This window comes from Narcine bancroftii, chromosome 5, assembly GCF_036971445.1.
Source record: "Narcine bancroftii isolate sNarBan1 chromosome 5, sNarBan1.hap1, whole genome shotgun sequence".
Taxonomy (NCBI): Eukaryota; Metazoa; Chordata; class Chondrichthyes; order Torpediniformes; family Narcinidae; genus Narcine; species Narcine bancroftii.
The window spans coordinates 188,891,290-188,906,189 of NC_091473.1; the positions used below are offsets into that span (position 1 = coordinate 188,891,290).

At 42.3% G+C, this 14,900-nt stretch overlaps 1 protein-coding gene across 1 annotated transcript; it reads right to left on the reverse strand.

Moving 5' to 3' along the window:
* Positions 1-2,894: 2,894 nt before the first annotated feature.
* LOC138765413 (probable G-protein coupled receptor 139) lies at positions 2,895-5,844 on the reverse strand. Its single transcript, XM_069942454.1, has 2 exons — positions 5,778-5,844; positions 2,895-3,859 (listed from the first exon to the last, which is right to left on the reverse strand). The coding sequence occupies exons 1-2, from the start codon at positions 5,842-5,844 to the stop codon at positions 2,895-2,897; spliced, it is 1,032 nt and encodes a 343-aa protein (XP_069798555.1).
* Between the last annotated feature and the right edge of the window lie 9,056 nt (positions 5,845-14,900).

Consider the following 14,900-nt stretch of genomic DNA (forward strand, 5'->3'; position numbering starts at 1 on the left):
CTTCACATCCAATGATCATGGTACCATTATAATTATGGAGAGGGACGACGATGAAGGCCTTTGACTTGGGGAAAGCAAAATTTGATAAAATGGGAAGAGATTTTCAGTGAGTGATTTGGACATATTTGATTTATATGAAGGAGGTAGAGGAGAATTGCAGGTAATTTACAGGTGATATATTGAGGGTGCAGAATCTTTATGTTCCTGTTGGGATAAAAGGCAGAGACAAATGTTAGAGAGAGCCGTGGTTTTCAAGGGAGATTATGAAGTTGGTTCGAGATTAAAGGGAGGCCTACATTAAATACAGGAAGCAAGGTGTGGAGGAGATGCTTGGAAAATACATTGATTGAAAAAAGAAGCCTATGAAAGAAATTAGGACAGAAAATGTAAGGTACGAGGTGGCTATATTGAAGAGCGTGAAAGTAAATCCGAAGGGCCTTTATAAATATGTGAATAATAAAAGGAGAGTGAAGGATAGAAATGGTCCACTAGAGCATCAGAGCGGACATATGTGTGAGGAGGCAAATGAGACGGGGGTGATATTGAATGAGTTCTTCTCGTCGGTATTTACAAGAGAAAAAGATATGGAATTGTCTAGCATAGGTGACGCAAAAAGGGTTTTTATGGAAAACAGTGGGATTAGGAAAGAGCGGGTGTTGGAACTTTTAAGGCATATGAAGGTTGACAAGTCTCCAGGTGTAGGCCCAGCAATTATCGGCCAGTATGTCTGACGTCTGTGGTTGGTAAACAAAGGAAAGCATTCGTGGAGATAACAGGTATAAGTACCTAGAGGGGCAGTGTCTGATAATGGATTGCCAACATGGGTTTGTGTGGGGAAGTTCATGTTTGACAAATTTTGTTGAATTTGTTGAGGAGGTGACCAGGAAGGTTGATGAAGGCAGAGCAGTAGATGTCGTCTACATTGATTTCAGTAATGCCTTCGATAAGGTTCTTCATAGAAGGTTAGTGAGGAAGGTTCAGGCGCTAGGCATTGACGTTGAGATAGTCAGAATGGTTCAACGGTGGCTAGAAGATAGGTACCAGAGAATGTCGGTCAGGGTGAAGGCCAGTAATGAGCGATGTGCCTCACGGATCGGTGTTGGGCCCCTTGATGTTCGTTATTTACATTAATGATTTGGATGATAGTGTGGTAAATGATGTTAGTAAATATGCTGACGATCCAAAGATAGGGTGAGTTGTGGATAGTGAGGATGGTTTTCGGGAACTGCAGAAGGATTTGGACTGCTTAGAAGAGTGGGCTGAAACACGGAAGATGGAGTTTAATGTAGATAAGTGTGAAGTGCTTCATGTTGGGAAGAATAATTAAAATAGGACGTATGCACTGAGGTGAAGGGTGTTGAGGTATACAGAGGAACAGAGATCTTGGAATAATGGTTCATCGTTCTTTGAAAGTGGAATCTCATGAAGTAGGCTTTTGGTCTGGTGACCTTTATACATCAAAGCATAGAATATAGGAGGCGGGAGATAATGTTGAGACTGTTCAAGGCTTTTGTGAGGCCAAGATTGGAATATTGTGTGCAGTTTTGGTCTCCAAATTATAGGAAGGGTATTAATAAGGTAGAGAGGATGGCAGAGTGGAATGACCTTCCGGAGGTTGTGGTTGCAGCAGGGCCAATATTGTCAATTAAGTGGAGGTTCGATGAGTTCATGAATGTGAAGCGTTTGAAGGGTTATGGGCATGTGCAGGAAGGTGTGATTAGTAGAGTTCACTTAAATAATTGCGGACTAGAGTGGCTGAGATGGCCTGTTTCCGTTATGTAATTGTTATTATGTGTAAATGTGCTAATCCATTTTCCCCCACTCAGCCCCCCTGCTCGGGCCTCTCCTCATAACCTTTGATGTCCGGGCTAATCAAGAACCTATCAATCTCTGTCTTAAATAAACCCAATGATGTTATGATCATTGGATGGATGAGGAGAACGGACAAAGCAGTGACAAATGAAATACAACATCTAAATGTCCGCCAGGCCAGGAAAACCCTTCGGGAGGCAGGTCTGTCAGTGACTATTGTCCGCAGAAGACTTCATGAACAGAAACGCAGAGGCTACATTGCAAGATGCCAATAGTTGTATGTTTTATATCTTGGGCAATTCCTTTACGTTTCCACACTTTGCACTTGCCCTCACTCTGACGCAGGTTAATCTTGGTCTCATCTGTCCACAAGACCATTTTACAGAATTATTCAGCCTCTTTTAAATACTTCTTGGCGAACCGTAATCTGGCCTTCTTTTCTGCGACCAACTAGTGGTTTGCATCTTGCAGTGTTGTTCATGAGCCTTTCAACGGATAGTTGTCACCTGCCTCATGAAGGGTGTTTCTGATCTGTCGGATTAGCGTTTGGGGATTTTTCTTCCAGATGATGAGAATTTCCCTGTTATCATTAGAGAGATCCTTCCTGATAATGCCAGTCCCTTTCTGATTACTGAGCTCACTAGGACGTTCCTTCTTAATAATAATATTCCATACGCTTGATTTCGGTAATCCTGACCGATGATTCTTACTGTTTTATTCCTGTTTTTCCACCTTATAATGGCTAATTTGTCATTCATTGGCAAAAAGCATGTTGAAAAATGGCACCTACAGAATATAAAAGTTTAGAAGCCAGCCCAGCCCTCTTATACTTACACCAATGAAGCAATTAAACATACCTGAGTTCTCACAAACACCTGTGAAGCCAGACATTCTGGCGCCCTGATACGAAGGGACCATGAATAAACAGGACTGTAATTTATACACGGTCAAACCAAAATCTATCTAAATAACTTTTAATGAAATCTGGAATGTGCACTTAAATTATATTTGAATTCTTTGAACACAAATTTCAAATTGTGGAGCGCAGTGGAAAAGAAAGAAATCTGTGCTTGTCCCAAACTCTATGGATTGTGTTGCATTTGGATTGGAAACGCCCTGAGCTGACTCCGTCGGCTTCGAGAGTCCGGTTTGCGAATTAACTGAATAACCGAGGTGATCGGAAATTTCACCGCGTTGACCAGATTCTCCCTGAACTTGGACTGAGTCAAGGCGTAAATAAAGGTGTTGGTGCAGCAACTTAAAGTCAACAGCAGCTGCCCCACCTGGAGAAATATGACTTCGGAGTCGTTGTGGTGATTGGGGTCCGCCCCGGCGGCTGTGTAGTAAAGGAAATGGACAACGTGCACCGACCACAACAGGATGAAGCTGCCGGAGATGGCGAAGAGTAAGATCATAGACCTCCGCCTGCTTTCCATCTCCGGGTCACTGCGGCTTCCTCCGCCTCTCTGACCCCTTAGCCCCCGACGGATGCGACTGGAGAAGACAACGTGCCGCACCGTCAGAGCGTTGAACAACAAAATCAAAGCAAAAGGGATCAGCGGCATTATTAAGGTGTTCACCCAGTCAAAGGCCACCCAGCCAGGATCCGTGAAATAACTTGCCTTCTGCAAACAGAACCACGGGACGTTGTCAACCACTCTCAGGGGTTCATATGTGAAGTAGTAGGGAATCCTCTGTAAAGAGAGAAGAACGCTCGTCGTGGTCATCACGGCGGACGCGGTTTTCCCAGTGCAGAATTTCGTCTTCAGCTTGTGGAAGCAGATGGCGACAAATCGATCGAAGGTGAAGGTGACGGTGAACCAGACGGAACAGCCGGTGACAACACGACCCAGGACTGAGATGAGGCTGCACACGGGGGTGATGTGAAGGAAAACGCCGGGGAAGTAATAATAACTGAACCGCCACAGGACGACATTGATGAGGATGATCAGTTGGTCCGCCGCTGCCATGGCCACCAGGTAGCGGGTGGTGCAGATGGAGAGTCCGCACCTTCCGCGGGACAGGACTGCAAGCGCCACTACATTCGCTGTGAAGGAAATGGAAAGGACGATGAGATTTCGGGCCAATTGCTCCTTCATTACACCTGCACAATGAAGATTTTGCTTCCTGAACACGTGTAGGTGTATTTCATGGAGTGTTGTGTTGGTGCTCATGAGAATCACCTTAAAATGTTCCTAATTCTTTCATTTCTCTCCATCCAGACGGAAGTAACCTTCGCTCACCCCTGCCCAGATTCTCCCTCTTTCCTGCTCCCTGTCTCCAACTACTCAACTCACATTCCCCTGCAACTACCCTGCCCCTCACCATTATTCCTGTATAACTAGATGGAACCTATTTCTGTGATTTTCATATTTTGTCTACTTCAAATATAACAAGGCCATTGACAATGGACAATACAACATACCGTTGGCAAATAATTTACTGCAGTCGCACTTGGTCTTCTTTTCTGCTGATCTGCGTTCAGTGACGAACATAGTGCTTTTCCAACTTCCGACCTGATACATCAAATTTGAACTTACCATTGTTCAGTGGTTCCCAACCATTTCTTTCCACTCAGACACAACTTTAATTGTTCCCTCCGCCATCGGCGCTCTTTGATTAATAAGGGATTGCTTAAGGTGGTGTGTGTTTATTTATCTATCCATCCTTTTTTCTGTCTATCCATTTATCCATTTATCTATCAATCGATCCATTTATCTCTCTATCCATTCACTTATTTATCTGTCTATCAGTCCAACCATTTATCTATCTATCCATTAATTTATCTATCTATCTATCTATCTATCCATCTATCTATCTATCTATTTATCTATCTATCTATCTATCTATCTATCTATCTATCTATCTATCTATCTATCTATCTACCTATCTATCTATCTATCTATCTATCTATCTATCTATCTATCTATCTATCTATCTATCTATCTATCTATCTATCGATCCTTTTATGCTTGACATATTGAAACGTAACAAATCCGACAGCCCGACATCACATCAACGGACTGAAGGAGCAGCGCTCATTGATATTATACACAATGTGTTCGAGGAAGCTGTGAGCAAAGTAATTTGTTTAAATAAAAACGACTGAACTCTCCAACACAAAGAACAACAGCGCTTTGAAAATCCTGTATCAACATCAGCAGCTCCCCCTGTTGACAGATACCACGCCACTTGGTTTGACCATTGGCAAAAGATACTGCATCAGGACAGTAAACGATACGCTGCAGAGCGGACACCCGCGTCCTTCCCACCGTAACAGACGAAAGGGTTGACACTTTGTTCTCTGCTCAGAATATTGGGCTTAATGGACGACAACTCCGAGAATCCATTATTTGTCCGTCTGCCAATATTTCCCGCACACCCTAGCATGTCACCAGGTCCCTCTCTCCGCTTTCCGCTTGAAGGGATCTGTTGGAAGCTTCCCACAATGGAGTGTAACGTGGTTCAAATAACAATATCAAAAAATGTGAATAACCCGTCAGTCCTGTCTAATCAATGTTCAGAATCCGCACAGTGATATATTGATCAGTGCGCACCGTGAACCTGCGATGTCAAAACCTTCTGCCAGGCTCCTTTTAATTGTCGCTTTGAACGGAAACAGCAGAGAGAGGGCACGGTTGGCGCAACGCTTTCACAGCGCCAGAGATGGGGACCTGGGTTCCAATCCCGCTGTCTATTAGGAGTTTGGACGCTCTGTCCGTGTCACTTTTCCCCGGGGGGTTCCTGTGTCTTCCCACAGGTGGTGTCGGTCAATTGGGTAGCATGGGCTGGTGGGCCGAAATGGCCCGTTCCCGTGCCTAAATTGAACAAGCGCAAAGGGAGTGAAGGAAAGGTTCCTCCGGGTTCTCGTGTGCCAAGAACCATCATCCCGGAGACGGCATTATTTAAAAAATCAACTAAAAACTCACGCACAACTGTAAAGTTGAGGCAGTCACTGTTCTTACCAGGAACTCCAAGAAGAGCAATGAAGATATAAACAATTCTTATGAAACGGTAAAACGCGCTGAGCATGTTCTGTGAGCATCAACCTGTCTTCCAGCTTCAGCCAATCTCTCTGAAGTCAAGGCATCGCACGCCCAATAATTTATACCTGCGGATTCTTTGCGGCTCCAAGGTCATTGAAACGTTATGGCTCAATATAGATGGAAAAATGAAAACACATTACGTTATTTGAGTCAGGTTCCAAGGATCTGCACTGGGTCTGTTGTTGTTTGTTATATACATCAATGATCTTGAGATGATGGGGTAGAAAATTGGAATAGTAATTAGGCGGATGATACTTTGTGCATAATGAAGAAGGTTTTTAAATATTGCAGAGAGATTTGGGTCAGTGAGAAGAGTGGGCTGAAAGTTGGGAAATAGGGTTCAATGTGCAAGTGGAACAAGTCGGACTAATCACAATAGGACCCACATGGGCCAAATGGTGGGGCGTGAAAGAATGCAATTGAACAAAGAGATCTAGGAATAGTGGTGCACAGTTCCCTGAAGGTGGATAGGGTAGTGAAGAATGCTGTTCTTTAGAAATCTGAGCACAGAGGGAAAGGTTTGGGAGGGAATGTTAAAATTGTACAAGGCATTGGTGAGACTACAATTGGAATATTGTGTTCCGTTCTGCTCACCAAATTACAGGAAGGATATGAACAGAATTATCTGTGGGTTTCAGCACCCAGTTACAGAGAATGTTTAAACCAGTTAGGGCTTTATTCCTTAGAGTGTAGAAGGCTGAGAGGTGGGGGGTGGGGGTATATTATCAAATTGAAAGTTAAGGTGGATCGATAGAGTAGATGTGGATGGACGTTGTCCATTGAGTAGAGGAGAGATTCAAACCAGAGGACATGAGCTGAGAGTTTATGGGGGCAAAAGTTTAGGTGCAACACAAGTGGGAGTTTCTATACTCGGAGAGCGGAGACTGTGTGTAATGAGTTTCCAGTGGATACAGGTACAATACTATCTTTAAAGAAAAAATTGGTTAGGTGTATTGATGGCAAAGGTTTGGAGGGTTATGGGCAGAGAGCAGATCATTGGGACGAGCAGAATTTAAGAGTTACAGCACATACAAGATGGGCCATAAATGGCCTGTTTCCTCGCTGTAATTGTCATATGGTTATCCGGTCATTACAGTTCTGGGCCAGAATAGACAAGTGCAATCCTAGAAACCAAGGAAGCGCGGCATTGTTAAACCCTCTGGGGCCAACCTCTGCCTATTTGACGTTGTTCATTGCTCTGCTCTTTTAATTTTGTCAACGAAGTTTCGACATTTCACTTTTCTCACCAGGATTTCCCTTTGACTAATGGTCTCAATTAGAGATCGGTTTTAATAGAAAGGATTAACATCTTGATAGGTGTGGTGATACACCACTAGCCTATTACAGGGGGCGACCTGTGTACCTGTAGCAAGAGCACAGGAAAACATGATAGCACCTGGCCGGCTGTCAATCAGACGACCTGAATAGTCCAAGCCCCACCGTCGGCTGCCAATCATCCTCTGGAAAATAAGCCACATCCATCCCCTCGTGGGCAGCCACTGGGGGCTAAAGCTAACTGCAGCAGGGACTTTAAGTGGAATAAAGCCTGTTAAGCAGTCTTTAAGTATTGTTTCGGCTTTTCTGTCCGACAGCGTGCCACAATACGTCAGCTCATTTCCTACGTCAGCTCATTTCTTATACACCAATCTTCTGAAGGAACTGGAACACTTAAACACCTGCAGATCCCAAAATAATGCAAATGGTAAAAGCAGATGAGAAGGATGAAGTCACCAGCAGAACGAGCCGGCTCAAATCAACACCGGGTTCACGCTGAAAAGAAGCAAATGCCTCACATAATCGATATGCCGGTTCGATGCAGCATACAGACACATATATTTACCAGCTGGAGAGATGGGCTGCCAAATGGCAGGTGGAAGTGCGGACAAGTGCAAGCAGTTGCACTTTGGGAGCACTGATCAAATTAGGACATAACACTGCCAAAAGTTGTTCACTGAAGAGGGAACACATGGATCTGGGAACACAAATTCCTGGATCGGGGGTTAAGGGGTGCTTTGGTATCTTTGCCTTCAAATAGCAAAGTATGCAGTCTAGGAATTGGGAGGTTATGGTAAAGTTGTAGAAGATACTTGTGAGGGCAATGTTAGAGTGTGGCTCCTTCAATTTGCAGGTGGACGCAGCCTGGGAGTGCTTGAGGGCATTTGCAACACTCTTATTTGGATATTTTACTTTTTAAACAAACCTTGTAATTTGTTGAACATTCATGAAACCTACAGAGTCTGTATTTATCCCTCATCTTCGTACAAGTGGAAGTACCATCAATTAAATCACCTCGACAGCGAGATAAATCACGCCCCATATATTCCCCCTGCTTTCCCATCTCCCAATTTATTTTTACCCTCTCCTCCCACCTACCTCCCCGAGCAGCAATAACCAAGCTCTTGGCGCCAACCAACCCCCACCCCCATCATTTTCAGAAGGGCCTAATGAACGCATCTCCTACTTATATCTCCCTCCCTTCACTTGAAATCCTTGTATTCATTCTTACTCTCTAATATGCATTCTTCATTAAACATTTACATGATGAAAAAACCACATATATCCCACTTCATATTCCTCACAATTACAATAGTTACAGTACTTTTTAAAAACATTTTATTTAAAATTTAAAATCACTTAACATAACATTAGGTACTACATATTAATACAGACATTATGTGATTAATTTTTTTATATATAAACCCCTCTCCCAACCACCTCACTAATACCCTCCCTCCTCCCTTCCCCACCTACAAAGAGTAAGATCATCTTCTACTACAATTACATTTAAACATTTCGGCTGCAGGAATGGTGGCACCGATCAGAGCGGACTGAGAGTTTAGATTCTAACACCAATAGTTTTCAAATAAGGGTTCCAAATTTTTGTAAAGAAAAAAATATTGATCTCTTAAATTATATGTAATCGATTCTGAAGAAATACAGGCTTTCAGTTCGTAATGACATCCTATCAACCTAAAACCGAGTCAGAGTTCCTTGTAATAGCTAAACGCTTCTTAGAAACCACCAGAGGCAAAACGTAAAATTTCCCAAACCGTATGTTCATAAATCAAGAATGAAATGGGAATCAGATTTCGATATAAGCATTGATGAAAGGGTTTGCAGAAATTTTTGCAAAGATAATATGACTAAGGTAATAAATGTACGTTATAGATTAGTGCAGTACAATTTTTACATCAATTGCATTTGATTATGTATAACGCGAAATTTTCAGCTTAGTTCTTCAGATTTGTTTTTTTAAACTTTATTTGATATTTTTCAATAAGAATAAACAGACGTTTACAGAATAATTAATCTAATAATTATAAAACAATAAAACTAACCCACCCTCACCCTCCTCCCACAACAGATCCCTCAAGGGAAGCATTAAAGATAAACAAAAACATTCAGTAATTTACAATATTACTAAATTCATATTCTTTATATAAGGTGTCCACAGCTTAACAAAAATTCATAATTATCATGTAAATTGTATGTTATTTTCTCCATATAAATACACGATTTCAACACATGCCATTGAGTTAAATTTAACTGCGCTTCATCTTTCCAAGACATGCCAATACATTCACGAGCAACTGTCAATGTTAGACCAATAAACACTGTCTGAAACTTATCCAACCCCAATTCCACTAACGGAATAAAAGAGCTGAACAAAAAAAATTTGGATCTAAAGGAAAATGAATATTAAACAAATTTAGAAGAAAAATCTTAATTTTAAACCAGAAAAGAATGAACTTTATCACAAAACCAAACAGAAGGTAGAAATGTTCCAATACATAATCCACACCTAAAACACAGATATGAATTACTGTCCATATTTTTAATCAATATTACAGGGGTTAAATATAACTGATATGAAAAATTAGAATTAACCATACTATGTCTTACATTAATTTATTTAGTCAACCCATTATAACACATATTTTCAAATTAGTTCTTCAGATTATGTTTTAGATGTGACCCAGAAGTGGGTACTTTTTTTCATTCGGCGTGGACCTGTCGTAAGATTAAAAGTTTTTGGCTGCAAATTAAATCGTGTTTGGAACACATATTAAAAAGTAAATTTACTTTTGGATCCAGTGTTGTTTTAATTAGTTGAGGCCAAGTTTGGAATATTGCGTGTGATTCTGACCTCAAAATTATAGGAAGAATATCCGTAAGATTGAGACGGTTCAAAGAGGGTTTACGAAAATGTTTCCTGGATTGCAGTATCTAGAATATGGGGAAAGATTGAGTAGACTAGGACTTTATTCATTGGAGCATAGAAGGTTGAGGTGGATTTGATAGAGGTATAGAAAATGATAAAGGGGATAGATAGAGTAGATGTGAATATGCTCTTTCCCCTGAGGATAGGGGAGATTGGAACCAGGGGACATGTAAAGGATTAGGGGCCAAAACCTTAGGTGTTATATCAGAAGATGCTTCTTCACTCAGAGAGTGGTGGCTGAGTGGAATGACCTTATGGAACAGGTAGTTGCAGCAGGGTCAATTCTGTCATTTAAAAGGTTAGATGAGTACATGGATGTGAGGAGGTTGGAGGGTTATGGGCCGGGAGAGGGTAGGTGGAACTAGAGGAGTTTCACGTAAATCGCAGCGGATTAGAAGGGCCGATATGGCCCTGTTTCCGAACTGTAAATTGTTATAGAGTTATATTAAATTGATAGCTTTAAGATTGAGATTGACCATGTACCAAATTGAATAGTTACATACCCCCGTTTTTCACCTTATTTACATTTAATCCCGAAGCGGTGGCAAGGCTCTTAAAAAATCCACGGTCTCCCTTGGATCCTTTAAAAAAATTATTTCCCTCGCGCCCTTGCCATCTTCAGAGTAGTTGGGTGAAGGAGGGTAAACTCGATTCCATTTTGTTTAAAACTCTTGTTAGCCGGGTCAGATTTCGTCCCGCGTTTCCATAGCGCCGTGTAGAGACATTTACAACACCCTTGGCCCATTAGACTACATGTGCACCCACGGCAGCAAGCAGAGTCCAATACTATCCGATTCTAAAGTGCCACTGCTCGCATGGCAACCATTTCCAGCAGACAGCTGTTTCATAAGTTTGGAACCCGTTAGCTGTGTCATGGGCCAGCGGTTGCGAAACTAAGCGAGGAGGATGAGTTCTTTCGGTGCCTCTTCGGTTCCGCAGAAGAGAATCATAATGACTTGCACACGTGTAGGAATTCCACGTTGGGTTGTGCACCTCCCAGGACGAGCCAAGTGGTCCTGCAATTGCTGCATGTGGTGGGTGGAGGGGACAACATATCCAAGGTAGCATGACCCTGCTAACAACCAGAGGGAAGCCTTATTATCCCAATTGGAATAAGCTCCCGTTTATAGGCTGTCACTTTAAACGAAGGAACACTTGGGTTCAGCGGGAATCAAGGTATCGTCGCCTAACACAGGTTCAGAGATTTCACACCAAATCGAATTGATCAACGGCGATGGTGGCGATGGTGGCGATGGTTGAACAACGCGGCAACTGAAAAACCTCCTTCCTGATGACGTCATGTTAATCAGTTTGCGGAGATCAGGACGACACCAGAAACATTGGCATATTTCTACAGTTCTGTTGGGGGGCGGGTGTGGAATGTTATGACCGGCTGTATCACGATGTGGTCTGACTACACCAATACCCCTGAGCGCAAAACCCTCCAAAAGGTAGTGGGCACAACCCAGGACATCACAGGCAAAACCCTCCCCACAGTCGCGAACATTTTCAGGGAACACTGCCTTCGGAGAGCAGCAGCAAGGATCCACACCACCCAGCACATGCTCTGTTCTCCCTCTGCCATCAGGAAAGAGATGTAGGTGCCATAACACTCAAATCACCAGGTTCTGGAACAGCTGCTACGCCTCCACCATCAGACTCCTCACCGAAAAACTCAATGAGAGACTCATTTACGGACTCTTACATTTGCATTTTATTGATTTGTTGCCTCTCCCTATTGCAGTCAGTTTGTTTACATATCTTAACTTGTTTACGTTGAGTATGTATTGATTACAGTGGAAAGTCTGCCTGGATCGCAGGAGAACCAACCTCAGGGTTGAGTTTAGGAATACACATGACGTATGGCCCAGGAAATGGACATTTTAAAGAATTTTAGCAGATGTAATAATATAAAAATAGTGAGCACTTCACATCCAATGATCATGGTACCATTATAATTATGGAGAGGGACGACGATGAAGGCCTTTGACTTGGGGAAAGCAAAATTTGATAAAATGGGAAGAGATTTTCAGTGAGTGATTTGGACATATTTGATTTATATGAAGGAGGTAGAGGAGAATTGCAGGTAATTTACAGGTGATATATTGAGGGTGCAGAATCTTTATGTTCCTGTTGGGATAAAAGGCAGAGACAAATGTTAGAGAGAGCCGTGGTTTTCAAGGGAGATTATGAAGTTGGTTCGAGATTAAAGGGAGGCCTACATTAAATACAGGAAGCAAGGTGTGGAGGAGATGCTTGGAAAATACATTGATTGAAAAAAGAAGCCTATGAAAGAAATTAGGACAGAAAATGTAAGGTACGAGGTGGCTATATTGAAGAGCGTGAAAGTAAATCCGAAGGGCCTTTATAAATATGTGAATAATAAAAGGAGAGTGAAGGATAGAAATGGTCCACTAGAGCATCAGAGCGGACATATGTGTGAGGAGGCAAATGAGACGGGGGTGATATTGAATGAGTTCTTCTCGTCGGTATTTACAAGAGAAAAAGATATGGAATTGTCTAGCATAGGTGACGCAAAAAGGGTTTTTATGGAAAACAGTGGGATTAGGAAAGAGCGGGTGTTGGAACTTTTAAGGCATATGAAGGTTGACAAGTCTCCAGGTGTAGGCCCAGCAATTATCGGCCAGTATGTCTGACGTCTGTGGTTGGTAAACAAAGGAAAGCATTCGTGGAGATAACAGGTATAAGTACCTAGAGGGGCAGTGTCTGATAATGGATTGCCAACATGGGTTTGTGTGGGGAAGTTCATGTTTGACAAATTTTGTTGAATTTGTTGAGGAGGTGACCAGGAAGGTTGATGAAGGCAGAGCAGTAGATGTCGTCTACATTGATTTCAGTAATGCCTTCGATAAGGTTCTTCATAGAAGGTTAGTGAGGAAGGTTCAGGCGCTAGGCATTGACGTTGAGATAGTCAGAATGGTTCAACGGTGGCTAGAAGATAGGTACCAGAGAATGTCGGTCAGGGTGAAGGCCAGTAATGAGCGATGTGCCTCACGGATCGGTGTTGGGCCCCTTGATGTTCGTTATTTACATTAATGATTTGGATGATAGTGTGGTAAATGATGTTAGTAAATATGCTGACGATCCAAAGATAGGGTGAGTTGTGGATAGTGAGGATGGTTTTCGGGAACTGCAGAAGGATTTGGACTGCTTAGAAGAGTGGGCTGAAACACGGAAGATGGAGTTTAATGTAGATAAGTGTGAAGTGCTTCATGTTGGGAAGAATAATTAAAATAGGACGTATGCACTGAGGTGAAGGGTGTTGAGGTATACAGAGGAACAGAGATCTTGGAATAATGGTTCATCGTTCTTTGAAAGTGGAATCTCATGAAGTAGGCTTTTGGTCTGGTGACCTTTATACATCAAAGCATAGAATATAGGAGGCGGGAGATAATGTTGAGACTGTTCAAGGCTTTTGTGAGGCCAAGATTGGAATATTGTGTGCAGTTTTGGTCTCCAAATTATAGGAAGGGTATTAATAAGGTAGAGAGGATGGCAGAGTGGAATGACCTTCCGGAGGTTGTGGTTGCAGCAGGGCCAATATTGTCAATTAAGTGGAGGTTCGATGAGTTCATGAATGTGAAGCGTTTGAAGGGTTATGGGCATGTGCAGGAAGGTGTGATTAGTAGAGTTCACTTAAATAATTGCGGACTAGAGTGGCTGAGATGGCCTGTTTCCGTTATGTAATTGTTATTATGTGTAAATGTGCTAATCCATTTTCCCCCACTCAGCCCCCCTGCTCGGGCCTCTCCTCATAACCTTTGATGTCCGGGCTAATCAAGAACCTATCAATCTCTGTCTTAAATAAACCCAATGATGTTATGATCATTGGATGGATGAGGAGAACGGACAAAGCAGTGACAAATGAAATACAACATCTAAATGTCCGCCAGGCCAGGAAAACCCTTCGGGAGGCAGGTCTGTCAGTGACTATTGTCCGCAGAAGACTTCATGAACAGAAACGCAGAGGCTACATTGCAAGATGCCAATAGTTGTATGTTTTATATCTTGGGCAATTCCTTTACGTTTCCACACTTTGCACTTGCCCTCACTCTGACGCAGGTTAATCTTGGTCTCATCTGTCCACAAGACCATTTTACAGAATTATTCAGCCTCTTTTAAATACTTCTTGGCGAACCGTAATCTGGCCTTCTTTTCTGCGACCAACTAGTGGTTTGCATCTTGCAGTGTTGTTCATGAGCCTTTCAACGGATAGTTGTCACCTGCCTCATGAAGGGTGTTTCTGATCTGTCGGATTAGCGTTTGGGGATTTTTCTTCCAGATGATGAGAATTTCCCTGTTATCATTAGAGAGATCCTTCCTGATAATGCCAGTCCCTTTCTGATTACTGAGCTCACTAGGACGTTCCTTCTTAATAATAATATTCCATACGCTTGATTTCGGTAATCCTGACCGATGATTCTTACTGTTTTATTCCTGTTTTTCCACCTTATAATGGCTAATTTGTCATTCATTGGCAAAAAGCATGTTGAAAAATGGCACCTACAGAATATAAAAGTTTAGAAGCCAGCCCAGCCCTCTTATACTTACACCAATGAAGCAATTAAACATACCTGAGTTCTCACAAACACCTGTGAAGCCAGACATTCTGGCGCCCTGATACGAAGGGACCATGAATAAACAGGACTGTAATTTATACACGGTCAAACCAAAATCTATCTAAATAACTTTTAATGAAATCTGGAATGTGCACTTAAATTATATTTGAATTCTTTGAACACAAATTTCAAATTGTGGAGCGCAGTGGAAAAGAAAGAAATCTGTGCTTGTCCCAAACT